The sequence below is a fragment of the Erythrolamprus reginae genome, chromosome 3 (assembly GCF_031021105.1).
Source record: "Erythrolamprus reginae isolate rEryReg1 chromosome 3, rEryReg1.hap1, whole genome shotgun sequence".
Lineage (NCBI taxonomy): Eukaryota > Metazoa > Chordata > Lepidosauria > Squamata > Dipsadidae > Erythrolamprus > Erythrolamprus reginae.
The window spans coordinates 138,562,295-138,586,826 of record NC_091952.1 but is presented as its reverse complement, the minus strand read 5'-3'; the positions used below and the strand labels follow the sequence as shown (position 1 = coordinate 138,586,826).

Genomic DNA, 24,532 nt, shown 5'->3' with positions numbered 1-24,532 from the left:
AGCATCAGCCAAAAAGGCCAACGCAGTCCTGAACTGCATAAATAGAGGGATACATTCAAGGATTAGACAAGTACAAGTACCACTCTATAAAGCCTTGGTCAGACCACACCTAGAGTACTGCATCTAGTTTTGGTCACCACACTACAAAAAAGACATTGAAATTCTAGAGAAAGTGCAGATGAGAGCAACCAGGATGATAAAGGGTTTGGAAAAACACATGAACAGCCATTGCAGGAACTGAGTTTGGCCAGTCTGGCAAAGAGAAGGACCAGAGGTGACATGATAGCAGTGTTCCAATACTTGAGGGGATGCCACAGTGTGTGTGTGTGTGTGTGTGTGTGTGTGTGTGTGTCAGGCTGTTTTCCAAGGCACCAGAAAGCCAAACAAGGAATAATGGATGGAAGCTGAATAATGAGAGATTCAGCCTGGAAATTAGGAAAAACTTTCTGATAGTGAGAGCAATCAACCAGTGGAACAGCTTGCCAATGGAGGTTGTGAAAGCTCCAACCCTTGCAACGTTCAAGGGGAGATTGGAGTAGATGATCTGCAAAGTCCCCCCCAATTTAAGTAGGTAGTGCTATGAAAACTAAATCTACAGATTTCCTTTTTTTATCCCAATTTGGGGGACTTTCGGGGAGGGAGAAATATAGAGAATTGGGGTTTCTCTTTCAAGAAATCTGTAACAGTGAATCTGACATTTCTATTGGTCTTTCTAAATGGTGAAAGAAGTTCTGCTCCATCTTCTGCTTTAGCAAAAGTATATTCTATAATGAAGTTGCTTTAGTCAATTGTTTTAAGTGGCTCAGTCTTAGACCTAATCTTGTTTGCAATACCGGTTGAGAAGAAATGTACACGAAACTGCAAATTTCTCTCTTTTTCTTTCCATGTTAGTGATTGGACGAAAAGTTAACCTTGCTGCACGGCTGATGATGTTTTATCCAGGAATAGTAAGCTGTGATGCTCTCACTTATTCCAAATCTAAACTGCCCCACTACTTTTTTGAAGAGCTCCCATTAGTTGAGATGAAAGGTGTTGTGAACCCTGGAACAGTCTATCAATTTCTTGGTATTACAGAAAAAGCGTAAGTACAATTTTGTCTTGTAGATATTTATTTATTTATTTATTTATTCATTCATTCATTCATTCATTCATTCATTTATTTGTTGGATTTGTATGCCGCCCTTCTCCATAGACTCGGGCCGGCTAACAACAATAGTGAAACAATATGAACAAATCTAATATTTAAGTTAATTTTAAAAACCCTTATTTAAGAAACCAATCATACACACAAACATACCATGCATAAATTTTATAAGCCTAGGGGGAGGGGATATCTCAATTCCCCCATGCCTGACGACAGAGGTGGGTTTTGAGGAGCTTACGAAAGGCAAGGAGGGTGGGGGCAACTCTGATCTCTGGGGGGAGTTGATTCCAGAGGGTCAGGGCCACCACAGAGAAGGCTCTGTAGAGAGCATTACAGTAGTTGAACCTCGAGGTGATGAGGGCATGAGTGACTGTGAGCAGTGAACCCCGGTCCAAATAGGGCCACAACTGGTGCATCAGGCGAACCTGGGCAAACGCTCCCCTCGCCACAGCTGAAAGATGTGTCTCTAATGTGAGCTGTGGATCGAGGAGGACGCCCAAGTTGCAGACCCACTCTGCTCTGAGGGGGTAGCTGCACCAGAAAAAGTTTGCTCTGGCTGCTTATACAGATGCAGAATAGATTCAGGCAACACCACTTTTCAGCAAAGCAGGTTGTTTGTCCTCTGCCTCTGGAGGATGATTTCTCACCACCTCTTATTATATCTCCAGGAAGATAATGTATATTTTTTTATATCTCCTTTAGCGGTTCTGGGAATACAAGTTACCGTACATCAAAGGCATTGTGCTTTCACTATTTCTTCTCTTAGGCATAACAAAACTTTGCTCATGTGTGGTTAGATATACTGTATGTTGAACAAAAGAAATAGTTTAAAATGATATAACCTGGCAGTTTTGAATAATTACTAGACTGCTTCCAGTCTTCCAATTTCATAGAAGAGAAGATTAAGAGGATTGCACTTGCAGAAAATTCAGGGGGAAATGGATTTTCTGTACCCAGGTAAAAACAAAACATATGCAGAACACTTCTGTGGCAGGAATGGAATAGGATAAGTGGTTAATTGCTCAATTGTTATTGATATTGATTAGCATTTCCTTCTGGACCATCTGCAAAGACTGAGAATGGAGAGCAGAATTCTGCAGGGGTTCTCCTTGTTAATTGCATGGTTCTAGTTAATAGCAGTAGGGGATAAGAGATCAAGACCTAGAAATTGCCATTGTGGGCACCAGAGGGATTAACACTATTCCCAATTTAACAAATTACAGGAAGCTGGGTAAAATGAAGTATTGGCATAGAACCTTGATGGTGAACCTATGGCATGCATGCCACAGGTGGCACAAGGAGCCATATCAGAGGGGCACGCGAGACATTGCCCTATGTTAGCTCCAACAAGCATGCACATGCTGGCCAGCTGATTTTCAGCCTTGACTGTTTCGCCCTCCAGATGCTTAGGGGAGCTTTCCTGAAGCCCCAGAGTGCAAAACACAGCACATTTTGATTGTTCATTAGGCTGTTTTTTGCACTCAGGGGCTTCAGGATCCTTCCCTATATTTTACGGAGTGCAAAAACGGAACAATGGGCAAAACGGAAGTCTGGGGGATTGTATGCATGCACAGGTGGAGATTACGGGGATGTGCATGTGTGGGAAAAGGGAAGGGTGTGGGCACATGCACGCATGCTAGAACACCCCTTTTGGCATGTGAACCAAAAAGGTTCACCATCACTGGCATAGAATCAGATATCAGCAGTAGGATGTTTATCTTGGCTGAGCAGGAGGTTTGGCTTACATTCTCTCTCAGTGCCTGAGGGCTCTGAGAGTCTGGGTGGGGAAGAATAGTCTTGAATTTAATCCCAGAGAGATGGAATGGCTTTGATTCAAAAATATTTCATCTTTGGTTCTGAATAGGATTGTACAGGGATGATTGATAATTTGACTCATGACTCCTGCTTGAAAAGCAAGTGTGGCTATAATTAAAAGAACCTCTGAATAGATCCAGCTTATGCACCTATTATAGTATTTCCTGAATTGGAAATCTTTGCCCATAATCTTTTCTGCATTAAACATCCCTTGTTGAGATTGCCCAATATGGAAACTGCAACTGGTCAGGAATGCAGTAATTATTAAATATTAAATTATTTAGGCTCTTTCCTTAAAAAAACAAATGTGATATAATATTAGTAATTGGGAAATGTTAGCATATGGGGCGTGCATAAGTGCACCAGAGTGCCTTCTGTCCCCTGTCCTAATGTTTCTCTTTAACTAGTATAATGTATATAAATATTATTGTATCTTTATATACCACCAATACGTATTTGACAAAACAAACAAACAAACAAACAAACAAACAAACAAATAAAAATTCATTTTCTTCTTTCTCCCCTTCTCTCCACCCTCATTTTTTTAAAAAATAGAATGATTTACAAAGCATATTTAACCAAGGAGAGATCTGAATTTTACCCTTTACTAGGTATGTGAACTGATCTACACTATCATAACAATTAATTATTGGGATGCTAGAATAAACTTGCTATTGGTTTTTGAGATGTCTGTCTAATCTTTCTATTCAATTTAATCTGCATAGCTTTACATAGCAATGAATATTTGTGCTGAGAGTTTCAATGATTCTTCTATGCATATTTTCAAATACTTTTTACTTTAGAGATGTCTACTTAGAAATTAGAGCTCTTACATTCACTGGATTGTGGGCAAAACTATGGCATTTTTAAAACTATTGCCAAGACATTCACAGTTTCGAGTACAGTGGTACCTCTACTTAAGAATGCCTCTACTTAAGAACTTTTCTAGATAAGAACCGGGTGTTCAAGATTTGTTTGCCTCTACATAAGAACCATTTTCTACTTAAGAACCCGAGCCCGGGAAAATTTCCCAGGAAATTTGAGAGTGGAATGAAGGCCCGGCCTGGCCAGTTTTCTGCCATTTCCCCTTTAATCCAGGCCATCTGAGCTGCCAGAGGAGCCATTTGGTGGTGCTAAAGGAGGCTTTGGCAGTCCAGAGTGAACAAAACATTTTCCTTTCCTGGACCAGTGGTCCCCAAACTACGGCCCGCTGAGGCAATTTATCCAGCCCGCGGCAGCGCACAAGATTTTATCAATAGATACAATAAGCTCCCGAATCTCCTGTTCACTCATCGTGGTCTGTGGCTGAGCGAGGAGGCGGTACAGAGGCAAGGGGTGGGGAGGAAAGCGGGCCTGCAATTGGCCCCTTTCTTTGCTGCCTTTCGAGAGAGAAACTGTTGCTGCCCTATGGCAGAGCAGCAACAGTTCCTCTCCCTAAAGGCGAGAAAGAAAGAGGCCAATTGCAGGCTCGCTTTCCTCTCCACCCCTTGCCTCTGCACCGCCTCCTCCCCACCTCCTCCTCCGCGGTAAATGGATGGGAGATTCAGGAACCCCCCTGAATTCGCCTGAACGGAGGCGGAGGCGAGTTCAAGGGACCAACAGCCGGTCCTTCTTGGTGCTGCGTTGCTGCAGCCTCCGAGCTCCGCTGCTGTCCCCGGGCACTGTTACCTCTAAGCTGCGCTGAGAGAGAGAGAGAGCAGAAGGAGGCTTGCCAATCCATGGCCCCCTGGATGAGCAGCCCTGCATGGCCCCAGCACCAGACATCGCCATCGCCTTCACCCTCATCTGGCTCTCCAGCTAAGAGGCAGCAGCCACGTCCACCCCTTCACCCTCCATGGCGCCCAGCGCCCGGCCCCACGCCGCCTCCGCCTCCCTGTAGCGTGCCCGACCTCTTCTTGCAGGAATGGGTGGTGGGGTGGAAGTGGACTTATCTACATGCACGCCTGCTGACTGGGAAGAGGGGAAAGCAAAAACATCTTCACCTCCAAAGAGGGGAGGGGGAAAAAAGAAAGAAAAAAAAGAGCTCCAACTTGGCGGAAGGCAGGAGAGGAGAACCGAGCATGCCGCAGCAGGTTTGCTTGGCAAAAAGGCGGCTACTCCTTTCTGGGGCTTTTTTTTCTCCCCCTCCACCCCCCCTTTCTGAACGTCATTTGCCACTTAGGAGTGACCCTCTCCAGGGCTTGTTGTGGATGCGGCAGAGATGAGGGGAAAGCCGTAAGTGTGAATTTGCAAAACCAGTTCAGCCTCTTCTTCGTCTCCTTACCGACTACTGAAGAAAAAAGCTTCTTTGAGATTTTGGCTCTCCGCAGAGACTTTCCCCACGTAAACTAGTCGCAGGGCCGAGGGGCGCGCGGTGTAAGCGAGGCTCTTCCTGCAGGACCGGGTGGTGGGGCGCCGCGAAGGGCCACGCTTGAAGGCTGCCAGGGTGTCATTGTAGTCGTCGCAGCGCAAAGCCACGCAGTTCCGGATCGCTTGCTTCTCTGGCCAACAAATCCAGCTGCCTGGGAAAACACATTTGAAAAGCCTCAGAGTCCCTCTTTTTTTAAAAAAACCTTAAAGTTTTGGATTTTTTTTATTCCCCTCCCCTCACCTTCTTCCTTCGGCAATGACTGTCATCTCCTCTTCTTCCTCCTTCTACTCCTACCTAAATTCTGAGGTTTTATTTCTTTCCTAATGGGTTTGCATGCATTTGCTTTTACATTGATTCCTATGGGAAAAATTGCTTCTACTTAAGAACATTTCTACTTAGAACCAGATCACAGAACAAATTAAGCTCTTAAGTAGAGGCACCACTGTATTTGTTTATTTGATTTTCATACTCATTTATTTATTTAACAAATTTATATAGCCAACTATCTCACAAAGCATGGCTCCATGTAGACAGAACGTAACAAACATAATAAAACTTTAAATAAAAGCAGAAAAAATAGTAAACATTGAAGATTTGTTTTAAATATTATGCATGGACACATAGTGCATAGTAATTTTTATTATGGTTCATTTCACAGTCAGCCAGACTGGATTTGGCATTTCTATCCACCTATTGAGACCTTCCCAAGAATCTAGGATAGACAATTGTTAATGTTTTATGGTGTTAGAGGTATCATTGCAGGTTGTAAGCTATTCTGAGTAAGCTGTTTGCAATTGACTGATGGTGAATTTATTAATGTTGTTGTTTGTAGAAATGTAGAAATCACAGATGCAGACACATGGTTTCTAGAATGTCCATATTGGAAATATCTCTCTGGGCTGAGCAGAGCTGTCTCATGTTGAGAAGCAATCTCTCTCTCTCTCTCTCTGGCATCATGCTGTGTGATAATTCTCTGGACTTGCAAGTTTATTTTCATAACCAGTTTCTTGTGTATACAAATATAAAACATTAATTCTTAACTTAACCTAGTTACAATGTAAATAGTTAATATGTGACACATAGGATACAGACAAATCCTGTCAGGGTACAAAGATAGCTAAATAAACAGGAGAGCATCTTAATTAGTTTCTGCCCTAGACAAACAGAAGGATTTCCTTAAATTTAATCAAGTGGGGTAAGTTGTCTCTGTCTAGCACATAGCTTTTTTAATCCAATCATGGTTGGTTTGAGCTTTGCTATTAGCCAGAGCTAAACAAGCATGTAATGTTTTTCTTAGATATATAGAGAGTATAATTTTTATGCTTTAAATAATTCAGAATAATGAAATGCTTTATTCGCAATATATGTGTGCATATCATTGCAATAATTGATAATAACCTACAGTTGTTGTTATTATTGTTGTTATTGTTGTTGTTATTATTATTAATTAATTAATTTATTTTATTTATATGCCACTCATTCCAAAATGGATTCAGAGCAGCTAACAACAGTAAAAGAGCCGGGGTGGCGCAGCAGGTAGAGTGCTGTACTGCAGGCCACTGAAGCTGACTGTAGATCTGAAGGTCAGCGATTCAAATCTCATCACCGGCTCAAGGTTGACTCAGCCTTCCATCCTTCCGAGGTGGGTAAAATGAGGACCCGGATTGTGGGGGCAATAGCCTAGCTCTGTTAAAAAAGTGCTATTGCTAACATGTTGTAAGCCGCCCTGAGTCTAAGGAGAAGGGCGGCATAAAAATAGAATTAATTAATTAATTAAAATGCAATCAAAATACAACAATAAAATATAATAAAAAATAATATCATAAAAAGAACCATACATACATTACAGTCAGTGTTCCCTCTAAGGTGCACGGCCATGTGGCCGTGCACGCAAAGACAACCCCCTGCGGAGCTTTTTCCAAGGCTGCATAGATGAGCCAGGCATGGGGGGGGCAGGGAGTGACAAGGAAAGTGTAGAGGCCAGCAAAGGTTTTTCTTGTCTTGAATGTTGCGCACGTGTGCGCGCATGTTCCCCATCCCCTTGCCAGCCCGCCTAGAGGGGCGGGAAGGCCACAACCAGGAGGCTTGGCACCGGCCCATCTGCAGCAGGCAGGGGCGGCCATGGCTCCCTTTCCTTCCTTCACCACCTCTGTCTACTGTTGACTGGCAGCCCGCCAAACCAGCGGCTATTGCCGCAGGTTCCTCGCGCAGAAGCTGCCATTTCCCCCCAGGAAGTCCAGCCAGGTGGCCATACAAAGTGCAGAGATTATTGCTACCACCTCTGCCTCAACTCAGGGAGTCACCATGGTCGCCATGCCTTTTCCTCTCACTCAGTCCGACAACAGTGGCTCCCTGAGTGGAGGCAGAGGTGGCGGCAATAATCTCTGCACTTTGTACAGCCACCTGGCTGGGCTGCCCGGGGGAAAGCAGCAGCTCCCACCTGAGGAACCTGCAGCGACAGTCCTTTGAGCAGGCATCACCAAGAGTTTTGGCAAAGAGGGGGAGTTGCGTGTGTGGAGCTATGGGGGGGGGGGAGAGAGAGAGAAAGAGAAAACTCAGCAAGGAATTGGGGACTTGCTCCACTTCACCTCCCCCCCCAGGGCAGCATTAAGAAAACCATGGGAAGAAAGACCCCCCCCCCCTTTCAGCACCACTTTTTTGGTAAGCCAGGAATTTGGGAGAAATACCACCACTCCTTCCCTCCCTATTGGTTCAGATAGAGATGGAGGCAGAGAGACAGAGGGGAAGGGGGGAGAGTTAGAGGGGGAGGGAATATGAGAGAGAAAGAAAGAGAAAGAGAAAAATGAGAGAATGGTGGAGGGAAAGAACAAGGGAGAGGAAAAAGTAACAAATGAAAGAGAAGGGGAGAGAAGGAAAAAAATGGAGAGAGAAGAGAGAAGTGGAGAGGAATGAAGGAGGGAGGGAGGAAAGGAAGGAAAGAGAAATTGAGGGAACAAGGAAGGAAGAAAGCAAGGAGGAAGAATGAAATGACTGGAGGGATGGAGGAAGGAAGGACTTTTGGGGGGGAGGTAAATTTATTTAAATTTTTCTCTCAAGATACATTCAAACAATACAGTGTACCATCTAATTTTCCATGAATAAAATGGGGTATTTTGTTAGTAACTAATATCAATCATCAAAAAAGTTGCAAATGTTTTTTTCTAATTTTGTCATCCTGTTACATACTTTTCTTTTAATTAAAGTCCCTCCTTAATGTTCCTTCAAACAGTACAACAGCAATTATATTTCTAACTTATTAACCATTATGCCAAAGTGCTTCCTTCTTTCTTTATACATTTTCTACAAACCAAGAAAGCCTTAAAAGCAAAACATAAACATATACGAATTTAAAACCTCCCCCCTCTAAATAGTACATTTACCTAATCCAAAATTTAAAAATTATTTCAGCCCATCTAACATTTAGCCAATTAATATTGATCTACATTTCTTACTTAATTATTAATCTTACATTTCATTCAATTTGAGAAAAGGAAAAAAGGGAAAAAAATTCTAAATATTCTCTATTTTCAGTCAATTAAAAATCATTAACATCATTAATCTCCCCAACAATTCTAAATTCAATTCTATTTATGCATTAATCCAAATCAGTATCACCTACTACATATCTTATTATAATCAATACTTCTTACTTCTTACAAAACAGTCAGCAATTCCTAAATTTATATATCTAAATTTATATATCTAAATTTATAAATTTATATATCTAAAAAATAATTAAAGTTAAAAAAGAGCAAACAAAACAATACTCCAAGCTTAATCAACCCTTCTCAAATTCCAATTTCTTTAATCTGAGCAGAACTTTGAACCAAACCCTTTTCTTTTTTATTTTTTGTATCCACTTTTAATCCCCTTTTCCATTCTTTCTATTTTTCCGTCTATTTTAGCCTGGAAAATTTGGAGGGGGTTTTGTTGTTGTTGTTTTTGTTAGAGTGATAGAAACTTAGTCATAACAAAATTATTTACTCAAGGAAATATGCCTGCATGTGCATGGAGACCATATCCAGTTGAATGTGAATATTTGATTGGATCATGTGATAAGCTTGTGGATGTAGGGCAACATTGTGAACTTTCAACTGGGTGGGGAAACCTTGGAAGCTTTCAGATTCAGGCTTCCCTAGATGTGCCAACAGGACATCTGTAATAAATTGGAACATTGAGGAACTTCTATCCTCAGAGTTTTATTTCATTGGGGGTGTTTATTGGAATGCTGACATTAACCTGAATGCCTAGATAACTAAGCAGCACCTCAAAAGGAGGCTGTCTGAAGTGTTGATTCCCAGCACTAACCTGAAACTTAGGCAATGTAAAGAATCAATAAAGGTGGAGGAGAGAGAGAGGACATAGCAGAAGGAGACCCAATATTCTTCTTCTGAAGTTGTGGTGCAAGCCCTTGAGACTGCAGAGATGGCCCACAGGCTAGGCACCCAATCCAAAGAGATGGAATCCTGGAAGAGTTGCCAATCTGATCCAACTTCAGACATGGGACTGGAAGAATGACTGCCTGAATGTTGTTCTGTCACCAGTCCCCTGGGGAGAGGGGGGGGGACAATGGGGTCTGAAACTCCCCAAAGCTGGAACCTGTTGCCTCCATTTCAAAGCCAATCATTATCCGGGATCCCAGAGTGGCTTGAGCAACTTGAAGTGGGAAATGATGCACTACGGTTGCAGCCCCCTGTAAGTGAGTTGGAGCTTAGCTCAGCTTTCCCTGATCAGTAGCAGTGGAACTAGAGTGGCACTGGCACCTTTCTACTCGGCATTGGCATTGGCACCTTTCTACTCAGCCAGGGGTGATTGGGGGATCAGATTGGTGGAGCAGGGTCAAGCAACAGGAGGGGGACAGCAGACACAGCCAACATGGGGTAAGCTACAACCAACAGACCCCCCCCCCCTTGCCAACTGGCTTCCCTGCTGTCCCCTGTGGAATGCATCCCCCAAGGGTGGGGATTCTATCCCAGGCATGGGGGATCTAGTGCCAGTGGGCACCAGCACCTCCTGTTACACTTTTTTCGGGATCACTAGGCCCCTGCCCAACAGCCAGTTGCCATGGCAATTCCACCATCGCTTAGTTTCAGGGCAGCCTTTGATGGCAAGCCTACCAAGCTAGCGTACCTTTTCAGCTGAGTCTGGGTTCATATAGATCAGTCTGGAGAACAGTACAAAACAGAGCACAATTTGGTACCTGCTGTTGCAGATGGGATGAATGATGGAGACACTCCAGACTGAGTGGGCTAGCTACACAATTAGGGATATGCTAAGCTAAACGATGCCAATAATTTTGTTGAGCTGTTCTAAGCCAGATTTGATGACCCTGATCAAATCAATGAAAATGAGGCCACAGTAAAGGTGATGAACCAAGGTAATCGACCAATAAAGGACTTTATCAGGACTGTCTCCTGCTGCATACCTCCCAGAGACCAATCAGATCCCATAGAGTTGGCCTTCTCCGGGTCCCGACAACTAAGTAAGTGCAGGTTGGTGGGCCTGCAGGGGAGGGTTTCTCTGTGGCTGCCAGGCCCTTTGGAACCAACTATCCCACAATGTCCATACTGCTGCCACCCTACTGGCCTTCTGAAAGGCTGTGAAGATCTGGCTCTGCTGGCAGGCCTGGGGGGGGGGAGCGTAAAGAGTTAACATCTAGTCATTGCCGAATTGTGATTTGCTTGGCTTGTATGTGTGTATGACTGTAGCTTAGTTTAGGGGGTTTTATTGATTAGTTTAATCGGGGTTTTATTGCTTTTTTATTGTTTTATATTTGACTTTATTATATTATTGTATTATTTTATTGTTGTAAGTCACACTGAGTCCCACAGGATTGGGCGGCATAAAATTAAATTAAATTAAATTAAATTAAATTAAATTAAATTAAATTAAATTAATTTTAAATTAAATTAAATTAAATTAAATTAAATTAAATTAAATTAAATTAAATTAAATTAAATTAAATTAAATTAAATTAAATTAAATTAAATTAAATTAAATTAAATTAAATTAAATTAAATTAAATTAAATTAAATTAAATTAAATTAAATTAAATTAAATTAAATTAAATTAAATTAAATTAAATTAAATTAAATTAAATTAAATTAAATTAAATTAAATTAAATTAAATTAAATTAAATTAAATTAAATTAAATTAAATTAAATTAAATTATTAAAAAATTAAATTATTAAAAAATCAAATCACATCAAATTAAATTTTTATGTGACTTTAGATAGGTCATAGGAGACCTAATCTATGGAAGAAAAATATGTCTGGAAGGAAATTTCTGAAAAGTTTCTCTAAAGAACCTCAGAAGAGATCACAATATTATCTAAATATGACTTGTAATTGTTTTGCATCCATATATACACAGAGAGATAAATACAGAGAGATGCTTATTCTGCTTAGTAACCACAATGAATATTCCAACACTGCAGTAGCAATTATTTGATATCATTTCTCATTCAAAAGCTAACTTATTTTGTGAATGCCTGTTTTAGCATACAACATATTTTTTTTGTTCTTTGTTTTGTTCTTTGTTTTATTTTCTTCCAGGTCGCAATAAGGAGACTGACATCTTTGAAAACTTACTGGAAAAATTTAAAGAAACTAAATTAAGCCATATTATAATATATGAAGGTCTCATGGGATATGGAAAAAGCCAACTAATAACTGAAATTGCCTATTTAGGACAGGCTCCTGGACAAAAGTTGGTGCTTTTTACATCTGTTTATTACACATTTTTAGAAATCCACCTTCTTCTCTCCAATCTTTTCCTTTTTCTCTGATCCTGGCTCAATTCTAAGTATTACAAGCAGTGATGGACTACCAAAATTTTTACTACCACACTGTGGGCATGGCTTATGCATTTTGTTTCAACATCTTTCAGTGCAAATTGGGTGCTCTGGGGTGGAGCTCCAAATTTTGCTATTAGAACTGTGTTCCTGACCGTTCCCGTAGGACCCCATTTGTCAGGCCACCTGACACAGTAACACCAATAGGGATATGGGAGGAGTGAGTGAGAAAGAGAGAGAGATTGGTACCACAGCACATTCCTTGTGCAGTGCCCTAGATCGACTGAACAAGGAAAGAAGCCAGCACTCTCTTCCCCGGATTGGTACATGTGATGCACTTGTGGGTGTGGGGTTGTGATAATGAACTTTAACCTAGATAATTACGGAAGAGAATTCCAGTGTTGGTATTGACGGCAACGAATCCAGACACGGCTTTGATAATAAATGGAACTTTCTGTGTTTACACAGCAGAGGATTGCGATTTATTTCTCAGATGCTAGTTGGTTCACTGACAACAGATACCAACACTCTCCTTTAATCTTCAATGAATGGAAATGAAAGAATTAACCAAGAGCCTGAACATGGAAGAGCTTGGAATTTGCCACCCCCCCTCCCCTGGAGGATCCAGCCGGAATCCAGCAATTCAGAGGTACAGGGAGGGGGGAGCTCCTGCATTAGAGAAAAGAGGTCGGGCTGAGATGAGGAAGGGGGAGGTGCCAGTGGATTCTTGAAAGTCCCATTCCCTGTGGAGTCCCGAAGTTACCTTTTTACACTGCAGCAGCAAATAATGCACCTTTCCATGCTCAACCATCCCATCCTCTAAATGTATTGAGACAGAGAGAAATCTTCCTACTGCACCAAAGGAATTTCCCTGTAAAAAATTCTCAAACCCCACTGCCCCCCTGTTCATCTACTTCTCAGATTACAATGAGCCAGATGTGGTGCAAAGATGAGATTGGAATGCAGAAGTGGGGCTGGCCTGAACTGCTTTCTGAATTGCAATACGAGGGGGCCACCCAGTGGAAAAGGGTAGAAACACAGCCAGAGGAAAAATCCAGATTTTCCATTTAAAGCAATCAGGCAACCCTGTGAAGGGTTTTTGTGGCTACTTTCCAGAAAATTGCATGCAACTTGAGGGGGTGGACAGAAACCCAATTGATCCATATTTTCAAAAGTGCCCTTGATCCAGAATTGAGAGAGGCTTGTGAGAGGCAGGAGGGAGGAAATTGGACCATTCAAGATTGATACACCAATGTGGTTACTTTGGGTGAAGTAATTCCTGCTGAGAAGGAACCTCCCCCCCCCATGCACCAGATAATTTTTTGAGACATTGCTTTCCCCCTTGTCGACTGGGGCCTCCTTGTTCAGGGACCAAGAGGGGAACAAATTGCTACCGATGTGACCAGAATGGGCATAAGGGGACCAACTGCTTGACGCCCCTCTCTCCCACTAAACCTGAGCCATGCCAATAGCAGAAAGAGAATCTGAAGAAGCCCCTCTGCAAGGATGCTGGGCCTTTCAAACAACAGAGTTGTGGGCTCCTGAGGACTTTATTGAAGATGAAGACCCCATTCCTTCAGAGACCTGCCCCGACAGATGAGGAGCCCGGCAGAGAAGATGACCCAATGGTGAATCAGCCCATCTATCCATTACTTGTTAAAGCAAGGATTAAGGTGATGACCACAGGGGAGGAGGAAAAATTACCGGCTCTGATAGACACAGGGTGTTTGAGGTGTCTTATCAATAAAGTCGTAGCGGAGAAGTTAAAAATCTGGACTAGACCTTTGGTGAAGCACATCCGGTTCCAACAGGTGGACGGCTCTCTTGTAGGCAGAGTTCCCGCTACGCTCCTGACTGAGTTAGTGGAGCTGCAGATAAGCTGACATCATGAACTCTTGAGATTCATAGTCGCCCCCAAGATGTCAGATGCAGTTATATGGGGTTTGGCCTGGCTGGACAAATGGACCCCACCATCCGCTGGGAGGGTGGATATCGCAAACCTTTTCTCCATTTGGGTTCCAACCCTGTTCCAGAGACTAATAGGAGAAAAACCCCTCCCCGGGAGGAGCCAGATGAGTCTTTGGCAGCGGCCACAATGAAAGAAGGAACGCTTCCAGATCTCCAGAGGGTGCCCTTGGAATACAGAGACATGGGGAAAGTGTTCAGTGAGGAAGATTGCAATGAACTGCCCCCTCACAGACCCACTGACTGCACTATAGAATTTGAACCAGAGGCCACTCTCCCAAAAACTAGAATGTATGCAATGTCACAAAAAGAATTGGGAGAGCTGAGAAATTACATCAACACCAATGCACAGCAGCCCCAGTCCTCTTCAAGAAGAAGGACGGAGGGGTTTGTCTTGTGGTCAATTATCGAAACCTGAACTGTGTGTCCGTGCAGAACACGTATCCCCTCCCCCTCATGAAGGACCTGCTTAATCATCTAGCCAAGGGGAAGTATTTTACCAAGCTAGACTTAAGGGAGGCATATTATTGCATCTGAATAAAGGAAGGGGACGAGTGCAAAACCACTTTCAACTGTCCATTAGGGAGTTTCCAATTTTTGGTGATGCCATTTGGCCTAAAAGGAGCCCCTACTGTATTCATGCAATACATAAATGAAGTTCTACATGACCACCTCTACAAAGGGATTCTCGAGTACTTAGATGACTTCCTTGTCTACAGCCAGAATCTCCCTGACGATGTCAAATTGGTGAGGCACGTTTTGAAGAAACTTTTGGCTGCTAAACTCTATGTAAAACTTTCCAAATGAGAATTTCACCAGACGTCAGTAGACTACTTGGGATACCGCATATCTAGCGAAGGCATAGAAATGGACCCCACCAAAGTGAAGGCTGTGTTAGATTGGCAAGCTCCCCGCACACGCAAACAACTACAGAGTTTCTTAGGCTTTGCAAATTTCTACCGGCAGTTCATTCCAGCTTTTGCTGAGGTTGCCTTGCCCCTAACCAAACTACTAAAGACAGGGTCAGTCCCCACTAAGCCCAGACCGTCTTAGCCAATCAGGTGCACAAAGGAATGTCAAAAAGCTTTTGAAAGGCTCAAAAGACTTTTTGCAAAGGAGCCAATCCTGCAACATCCTGACTCTGAACGGAAGTTTGTGATCCAGTCAGACACCAGCGACATGGCAATAGCTGTGGTGTTATTACAAGACAATGGGAAAGGACAGTTACTGCCTTATGCATACCTTTCCAAGAAGATAAACCTCACCAAGAGGAGGTGGACCATTTGGGAGAAGGAAGCATGTACCGTACGTGAAGCGCTGGGGACATGGAGGCAATTTCTAGAAGGCAGAGGTATTTCTTTCGAAGTATGGACTGACCACAAAAACCTTGAAGCGTTAAAGACCCCTCGGAGGCTCTCTCCTAAACAAGTACGATGGACCCAATACTTCAGACATTTCAATTTTATGCTGAAACATATCCCAACTGGGAAGAAATAGTGATGGACTTCATAGTGGAACTCCCTGAGAGCAAGGGAAACACTTATATGGACTGTCATTGATTTATTCTCCAAACAAGCCCATTTCATCGCTTGTTCGGGGCTACCTACTGCCAGACACTTGGCAAAGTTATTCCTAAAACACATTCACAGGTTGCAATGAGTCCCCCGCAGGATCATATAAGATCCGGGGGGGGGGGTTTTCCAATTCACTGCCAGATTCTGGAGAGAATTTGTTTGCACCATTGGTTCCAACCAAGGACTTAGTTCTGCGTTCCACCCTTCCACAAATGGAGCAGCAGAGAGAGCTAATGCCCTAGTGGAACAATACCTTAGATGTTATGTGAGTTACCAGCAGAACGATTGGGCTGAGTTGTTGCTTTTCGCAGAAGTAGCTTACAATAATTCTGTACACAGTAGCATGGGACTAACTCCTTTCCAGGTTACCAGTGGTCAAGATTTCGTTCCCATGCCAGAACTACCTACAGAACCTCCCTTGTCCATCACGTTGGCGGAGTGGATGGAGAAACTGAAGAGAGGATGGGAGGACACCAAGAAGGCACTGGTGGTGGCAGCACAAGCCTATAAGAAGCAATCAGATAAACACCGATCTCCCCAACCCCCTTTTAGAGTGGGAGATAAGGTTTTCCTAGCTACCAAGTGTTGTGGTTCAGCCTGAGCCAGATCAAAGACCAGCTGCATCTCTGCTGGCTCCATGCCCGGGGGAGGCTGAGAGCGGAGAGGAGAGTTCTTGGCAGTCAGACAGTGCAGACAGCAGTCATGAAAGTGAAGGTGATGCAAGGCCTGGGAGCCCTGGGGAAGGGCTATCTCAAGCAAGTAGCTGTGATTCCCTGGAGTCCCTGGATGATGACGCACAAGCTATCATTAGTATGCGGCAGAGACGCATAGCTCAAAGGAGAAATCAACTGCGTAGATATTATCAGCGTTGAATGAGGAACACCAGGGGGTTGGGTGTGGTCCTCATTAGCAGGGAAGGGTTTATAAGGCATGAGAACCATTCCGGCAGCGTGGAGTGTTATCAAAGGGGAGTTGGTGTTATCTGCATTTTCTCTCAGCATTTTTGTTCCTGGCTCGTGGCCCAGCAGCCTTGAAAACTGGTGGGAGGTGTGTGTCTGTTAGCTCAACAGCCTCGTCTGGCATTAAGGATCCTGTGTTTCTGTATGAACAATTGCCTTCATGTATCTGTTTGGAGTTCCAGTGTTTTCCTGATCTGTAAGGACATTTTCTGTTGGCTTCTTTTCTCTTTACCATTATAAAACTGTGTTTGGATTCAACCGGTGTGTCTGGCTTATCTTTTTGGGTTGGTCATAGCTTCCGGAGTGACCCAGACAGAACAGTATAACACTCCACCAACCACCAGACACACCTTGTTCATAGCTTGGGGTGGTTTGTTTGTTTGGTTTTTTTTCCTGCTGCCTGCTGCCTGTTCTTTGTTTGGCATTTTTGCTTTTGGGTTTCTGTTTTTGGCATTAAACCATGGCAGTTTCTGCAGCTGACATGCAGGCCGTGTTTGAGGAGTTGCGCAGGGACATTGCGCATGTGAACCAGATGGTCCTCATGTTACAACGACAGGTGGATGACTTGTCCTGCCAGCCGGCCCCACCCCAGGTGCCACCCGTGGTACCTCCTCCAGCGCCTTTACTGAAGAGGAAATGTTTCGTGGCGATGCCAGAGAAGTTCTGGGGGGACCGGCGGATGTTTTCTGCTTTCCTGAGTCAAGTGCAGCTGTTTATCAATGCGCAGATGGTGCACTTTCCTGGAGATGACCACAAGGTGGCTTGTTGGCTGGCCCTGCAGCGTCGTGGGTGGCACGGTATCTGGATCAAGATGACCATCTGCTCCAGAATTTTGCAGCCTTCTGTGACCAGCTGCGTCGCCAATTCGCTGACCCAGTGCAAGAGCAGACGGCCACACGGGCGCTGAAACAACTGCACCAGGGTTCTCGCCCCCTGGCGGAATACATGGCTGAATTTCGGTCCCTGGCTGGGCAGGTCCAATGGAATGAGGCTGCCCTGCTCGAGGCCTTTCAGGATGGTTTATCGGTCACTATGCTGGATGAGCTGGTGCATGCAGTGCTGCCCGGGACTCTGGAGCAGCATTGCCTAGCAATTGAGGCCAGGCTGTTGGCCAGGGAAGTCCGTCGAGCAGGACGGTCCAACCCCTGTGCTTCAGGCGCCCTGCCGACGCCTGTTCCACGGCGGGGGGTGTCGACCGTAGGAACCCCGACTCCGGCCCCTGCGCCCTGACGTTTTCAACCAGCGCTGCCTCCATGCCTGATGGAGCATGTTTCTGCCGGGGAGCCGATGGACGTAAGTTACGCCCGACCCCACCAGACCCCGGAGGAAAGGGGGCGTCGGCAGGTGTCCGGGTTATGTTTCTACTTTAGGGAGGTGGGACACTTTGCTGTGGGTTGTCCCCACAAATGGCGGAGCGTGGTGGCTGCCGCTATTCCAGTACCCCCCACAGCTCTCCTGTGATTCCAGTGGCTACCCCCGTACCATGTCAGGAAACACCCCCTTGTGTCCCTGTCCCTGTCATGGATTCTACGATAGTGGGTCCTTCGTCTGGGCTTTCTCAGCCGCCGGAGCGATCGGGAAATGAGGGGGGGCCCGGCTTGGTGGCAACACTAGGTCGGGCGGGCATCCCACCCTCTCCCGACTCTGCAGCTACAGACCCCGGACCGTTTTGACACCTGACGCTCTCTGTGACCCTGCACATTGCTCAACGTACTCGGACCTATCCTGCATTGGCCCTCATGGATTCAGGTGCGACTACGAATTTTCTGGATGAAGCTTTTGCCCAACGCCATTCCTTGCCCCTTTGTCCTGTCAGCCCACCGTTAACTGTTGAGACCATTGATGGGCGGGTGTTGCTGGCTGGTCCCATTTGTTTTCAGACTCTGCCGGTGCAGACTCATGAGGAGGCCCTGCAGTTCTACGTCACCAAGGGGCTTCATTTTCCCCTCGTGCTGGGGTTGTCGTGGCTGCGCGCGCATGACCCGCATGTGGTGTGGTCCCAGAACCTTGTAACATTCTCCAGCTTGCAGTGTGTGGACCACCACCGACATGTGTGCGCAGCCCACAGCCCAGTAGTTCCCGTGATCCAGTTACCCTGCTTCCTAGAGGAGTTTGCCGATGTTTTCAACGAGAAGGAGGCGGATCGGCTACCACCGCATAGGTCATACGACTGCGCCATAGACCTGATCCCTGACTCCAAGCTCCCAGCTGGTCATTTGTACTCCATGTCAGAGCTGGAGCTTGTGGCTCTCAAGGAGTTTATTGATAAGAATCTGACCAAGGGTTTTATTTGGCCGTCCAAGTCCCCCTTGTCTGCCCCTGTTCTGTTCGTGAAGAAGAAAACAGGTGATCTTCGCCTCTGTTGTGACTATAGGCACCTTAATGCCATCACGGTGCGCAATAGGTACCCCTTGCCCTTGATCCCCGGTTGCTGACGGCAACGGTGTTCACCAAAATAGATTTGCGTAGTGCTTACAATTTGGTCCGGATGCGGCCAGGGGATGAGTGGAAGACAGCGTTCAGCACTCGTTACGGCCACTTTGAATATACCGTGATGCCCTTTGGCCTTACTAACGCCCCTGCAGTCTTTCAGCATCTTATGAACGATGTGTTCCGGGACATGTTGGACCATTTTGTTGTAATTTATCTTGATGATATTTTGGTGTATTCCCCGAACCATACCATGCACTTGGACCATTTGCGCCGGGTCCTGCTCCGGTTATGGGAGCAGAATTTGTATGCCAAGCTGGAGAAGTGCCAATTCTTCCAGACCACTGTAGAATTCCTCAGGCACATTTTATCTCCAGGGGGCGTTTCCATGGACCCAGGCGAAGTGGCCGCGCTTCAGTCTTGGCAACCTCCACGCAGGGTCAAAGACGTACAACGTCTCTTGGGGTTTGCGAATTATTACCGCACCTTTATCCCAGGGTATGCCATGCTGACTGCGCCCTTGACCCGTTTATTGCAGAAATAAGTCTTGTTTAGTTGGGGGGAGGAGCCACCCTGTATTTCACTGCAGCCTGCTTAAGCCAGTGATCGGATCCAATGTTAGGCCCCACACACAGCCTCCCCCTTCAGGGGGAATCCTACTATGAAGTGAAATTTTTTTTGGATTCCCGCATTTTTAGAGGGAATTTACAGTACCTAATTCATTGGAAGGGGTCCCTTCTATTAGAGGCTACCTGGGTAAGGTTTAAGATTTATTAGATTTGTATGCTGTCCCTCTCTGAAGACTCGAGTTGGGATGTCAAGCTGATAGGTTAGTCAAGCAGTTCCATGAGAATTACCCGAATAAGCCAAGGGTTCCCAGAGGGAGGAGGTAGAATGTTTTGGAAGCGGTACTGCCCTGATGCTTTACTCTATTGTTCCAGGAGATGGGGGGTTGGGGAAGGGGGTCTGCCTATCAGGCCACCTGACACAGTAACAGTGATAGTACATGTGATGAGAGGAGTGAGTGAGAGAGAGAGATTGGTACCACGGCATATTCCTTGTGCAGTGCCCTAGATCGACTGAACAAGGAAAGAAGCCAGCATTCCCTTCCCCGGATTGGTACATGTGATGCACTTGTGGGTGTGGGGTTGTGATAATGAACTTTAACCTAGATAATTACGGAAGAGAATTCCAGTGTTGGTATTGATGGCAATGAATCCAGACATGGCTTTGATAATAAATGGAACTTTCTGTGTTTACATAGTAGTGGATTGCAATTTATTTCTCAAATGCTAGTTGGTTCACTGGCACCATCACTCATTACAAGTATATTGTTTTGTGTTTGCAGCCTTGAACAATGCTGTCTCAATGATTCAAAGACTCTATGAGCCTTAAAGGAGATAACTAGAGGTTCATGATATTTTCGTGATAAATTGTTTATTCATGGTTCTCTTCCTCACATCTTTAGTAAAGGGCTTATCAGATAGAAAAGCAAAAATATATTTTAAAATCCTACTTCTTCAAAGTCCAATTTCTGTTTCCATAGAGTATAACAAAAACAACAACAACCCAGTGCCATTCTTTCTTAGATATTGACACATGGTATTTGAGTATCTTTTCTAAATCTTTCATTGCTACTTTACCAAGTGTTAGTATCTGTAGCATATTTGATTTCTGGTTCCTTTTTGTCTTCAAAAAGTTTCTATATCTTCGTTAGCAATTCAAAGAGGTTATTAGCTTGGCTTTCTTTATATTTAATTTTAGTCCCACTTTTTCCCACCATGGTAAATTATTTATTTTTCATTTTGCTGTCATCAGCATTATGTAGGTTATTGATATTTCTTCCACCAATTTAAAATCCATAGCCTCTTCCAACTGAGGCTTCCATAATATATATATTGTGGAATATGTGTTTGAGCATGTGTGTATGTATGCACATATACATATGCACATGCATATGTATATGTACAACACACACACATACACACACATACACTGAGAGAGAGAGCCAGTCCTTGTTTACTGACCATTTGTGTGGTTGTCATTCAAAGTTATAGTGGCATTGAACAAATAGTAATTATGTCTGGTCCTTAAAATTATGGCCATTGCAGTGTCCCCATGATGATGTGATCAAAATTTGAGCATTTGGCAGACAACTTGCAATTACAATCACAGAGATTCTTCAACACACACACTTATATCTCCCTTTTGGCAGACTTGCACTTCATCATTTCTGTGGCCTTGCTGCCCTGCATTCTGCTGGTCCTGCTCCCCTGTACTCCATTGGCTTCGTGCTCCAGTGGCTCTGCTGGCCCTACCAGTCTCAGCTGACTTTTGCTATCTTCTTTGTGCGGCTGCTGCTGCTGCAAAATGAAGGAAAGAAGTGGCAGAGGCAGTAGAGAGTGCAGGGTAGCCAAGTGAGCAGAAATATGGGGGAGTTGAAGAGGAGGCAGTCTTTTACCTTATTAAGGCTAAAGGTTGTGAGAGACCAAAGCAGGAATGACTTGGATTGAGATCTTTCCCTCCCTAGTAACTGCCTGGGATTTGATTAATGACTGCAACTGGAACTGCCAGGATTGTTGTCATTAAGCAGTCACATGATAAGAACATAAGAAGAGCCATGCTGAATCAGGCCAAAACCCATCGAGTCCAGCATTCTGTGTCACATAGTGGCCCACCAATTGTATATGGGGATCTTGAGCAGAAAGAGAAGGCAAAAAACTCCCTTTCCCTTGGCCCCCAACAAATGGTGCTCAAGGGAATCCTGCCTGCCTCAAGCAACATAGAGGCGGCACATGGACATTGGTTTCAATAACCACTGATACACTTGGCATACATGAATCTGTCTAATCCTGCCTAGAAGCTATCAAGGCTGATAGCTGTCATGACCTCTCCTAGAAGTGAATTCCATAAACCAATGACCCTCTGGGTGAAGAAATATTTCCCTTGATTTGTCTAACCTATGAGCTTTAGGGAGTGCCCCCTCGTCTTAGTATTGTGTGATAGAGAAAAGAATTGTTCTCTATCCACCTTTTCTATCCCATGCATGATTTTATACACTTCGATCAAGTCACCCCTTAAACACCGTCTTTCAAGGCTGAAGAGACTGAGGCATTGGAACCTGGTTTCATTCATTCATTCATTCATTCATTCATTCATTCATTTATTGTTAGAGTTGAAAGGGACCATGACGGCCATCGAGTTCAACCCCCCGCCCAAGCAGGAACCCTATAGTACACCACTCAAGTGGCAGTTCAATCTTCTCTTAAAAATGTCCAGAGTGTTGGAGTTCACAACGTCCGCTGGTAGGTTGTTCCATTGGTTGATCGCTCTGACCGTCAGGAAGTTCCTCCTTATCTCCATGTTGAATCTCTCCTTGGTCAGCTTCTAGCCGTTGTTCCTCGTCCGGCCCTCTGGTGCCCTGAAGAATAAAGTGATCCCCTCCTCTCTGTGACATCCCCTTGTATACTTGTAGACTGCTATCATGTCCGCTCTGGCCCTCCTTTTCTCTAGGCTATCCATGCCCAGTTCCCTCAGTCTCTCTTCGTAAGTCTTGGTTTCCAATCCCTTAATCTTGGTTGCTCTTCTCCAGAGTTTCAATGTCTCTTTTGAAGTGTGGTGACCAGAAATGAATACAGTACTCCAAGTGTGGTCGGACCAGGGCGTAGTAGAGTGGTATTAAGACTTCCCTGGTCTTGGAGTGTATTCCCATGTTGATGCAGTTTAGGATTGTGTTGGCTTTTTTATCTGCTGCTGCACATTGTTGGCTCATGTTTAGTTGATTGTGTACCAAGACTCCGAGGTCTCTTTCACAGTCGCTACTGCTAAGAGGGGTTTCTCCCAGGTTGTATGTGTGTCCAGGGGTTTTTCTGCCTAGGTGAAGGACTTTGCTCTTGTCGATGTTAAACATCATTTTGTTGGTGTGGGCCCACTGTGTTAGTTTGTCTAGGTCTTTCTGTAATTTGAGCCTGTCTTCTAGGGTATTGACTACCCCTGCCAACGGTGGTGTCCTCCGCGAATTTGATCAGTTGCCCTTCTATTCCCTCGTCCAAGTCGTTGATGAAAACGTTGAAGAGCACAGGGCCCAGGACTGAACCCTGTGGTACCCCACTGCCTACGTTCTTCCATGTGGATTTGGAACTGCTGAGGACAACTCATTGGGTGCAGTTGGTCAGCCAGCTATTGATCCATCTGCATGTGTTGTAGTCTACTCCGCTTTTTTCTAATTTGTTGATTAGGAGATAGTGGTCGACTTTGTCGAAAGCTTTGCTGAAGTCTAAGTATATGAGGTCCACCGTGTTGCGCTGGTCTACTGATTTGGTTATGGTGTTGAAAAAGGATATGAGATTGGTTTGACATGATTTGTTTTTGAAAAACCCGTGTTGGCTGTTGGATATTATCTTGTTTGTTTCCAGGTAGTGGCAAAGCTGTTTTTTTATTATTTTCTCCAGTATTTTTCCAGGTATTGAAGTCAGGCTAATAGGTCTGTAGTTGCTTGGATCCATCTTTTTACCTTTTTTGTGGATGGAACTACGTCCACTCGTTTCCAGTCTTCTGGTAGGTCTCCAGTGGCCCAAGATTTTTGGTAGATGAGGAGAAGAGGTTCTGCTATGGTGTCTGCCAGTTCTTTTAGGACTCTAGGGTGTAGTCCGTCAGGTCCCAGTGATTTGTACTCATTAAGCTCCTTCAAGTAGTCTCTAATAGTAGCTTTGTCTGTGTTGAGTTCGGCTCTGGGGCTGTTATTTGCAGTTAGGTTGCAGGTTGGTTGGTTGGTGGTTCCTTTATGTGTGAAGACTGATGTAAAGTAGGTATTGAGCAGCGGTGCTTTGTCTTGGTTGTCGGATATTTTGTTACCATCTTTGTTTTTTAGTATGGTGACTGTTTCCTTGATTTTGTTCTTGTTGTTTATGTGGTGGAAGAAGCTTTTTTTTGTCGTTAATTTTCGTTGCAAGGTGCTGTTCGTGTTGAGCTTTTGCTGTTCTTATGTTTTGCTTGCAGGTTCTGGCTGTTTGCTGATATTCCATCTTGGTTATGAGTCCTTCTTTCCATTTGTTGTATTTGGCTTTTTTTCTTTTATGTTGTCTGTGAGGTCCTTGTTTAGCCATGCTGGTTTCATTTTAGTTTTTCTGCTTTTCTTTTTCGTGGGGATTGAATTGTTTTGGGCCTCAATGATAGTGTTTTTTAGGGCTTCCCAGGAATCCTGTATGGATTTACTCTTTAGAAGTTCCTTCCAGGGTTTATTCTTCAGGTTCGCTCTTAGCTTGTTAAAGTCCACTTTTCTGAAGTCTGGGACTGTAGTTGAGTTGGGTATTGTAGTTAGTGATTGCGCAATGTTGAATTTTAGGATGGTATGGTCACTCTCACCTAGCGTCCCTTCTCCTTCTATTCCCTCAATCATTTCTTCCTTGTTTGTTAAAATTATGTCTAGTATTGCAGTCCCTCTGGTTGCTGTTTCCACTTTTTGAGTTAGAAAGTTATCGGCAAGTCTGGTGAGAAATCT

General features: G+C 44.3%; 1 protein-coding gene across 1 annotated transcript in view; it reads left to right on the top strand.

Annotated features, from left to right (window-relative positions):
• ADCY10 (adenylate cyclase 10) overlaps positions 1-24,532 on the top strand; it is a 253,408-nt gene that overhangs the window by 98,883 nt on the left and 129,993 nt on the right. Inside the window, exons 11-13 of the mRNA XM_070748580.1 lie at positions 892-1,081; positions 3,515-3,570; positions 11,866-12,019. Coding sequence (XP_070604681.1) covers positions 892-1,081; positions 3,515-3,570; positions 11,866-12,019 — 400 coding nt within the window. The remainder of the gene's footprint in view (positions 1-891; positions 1,082-3,514; positions 3,571-11,865; positions 12,020-24,532) is intronic.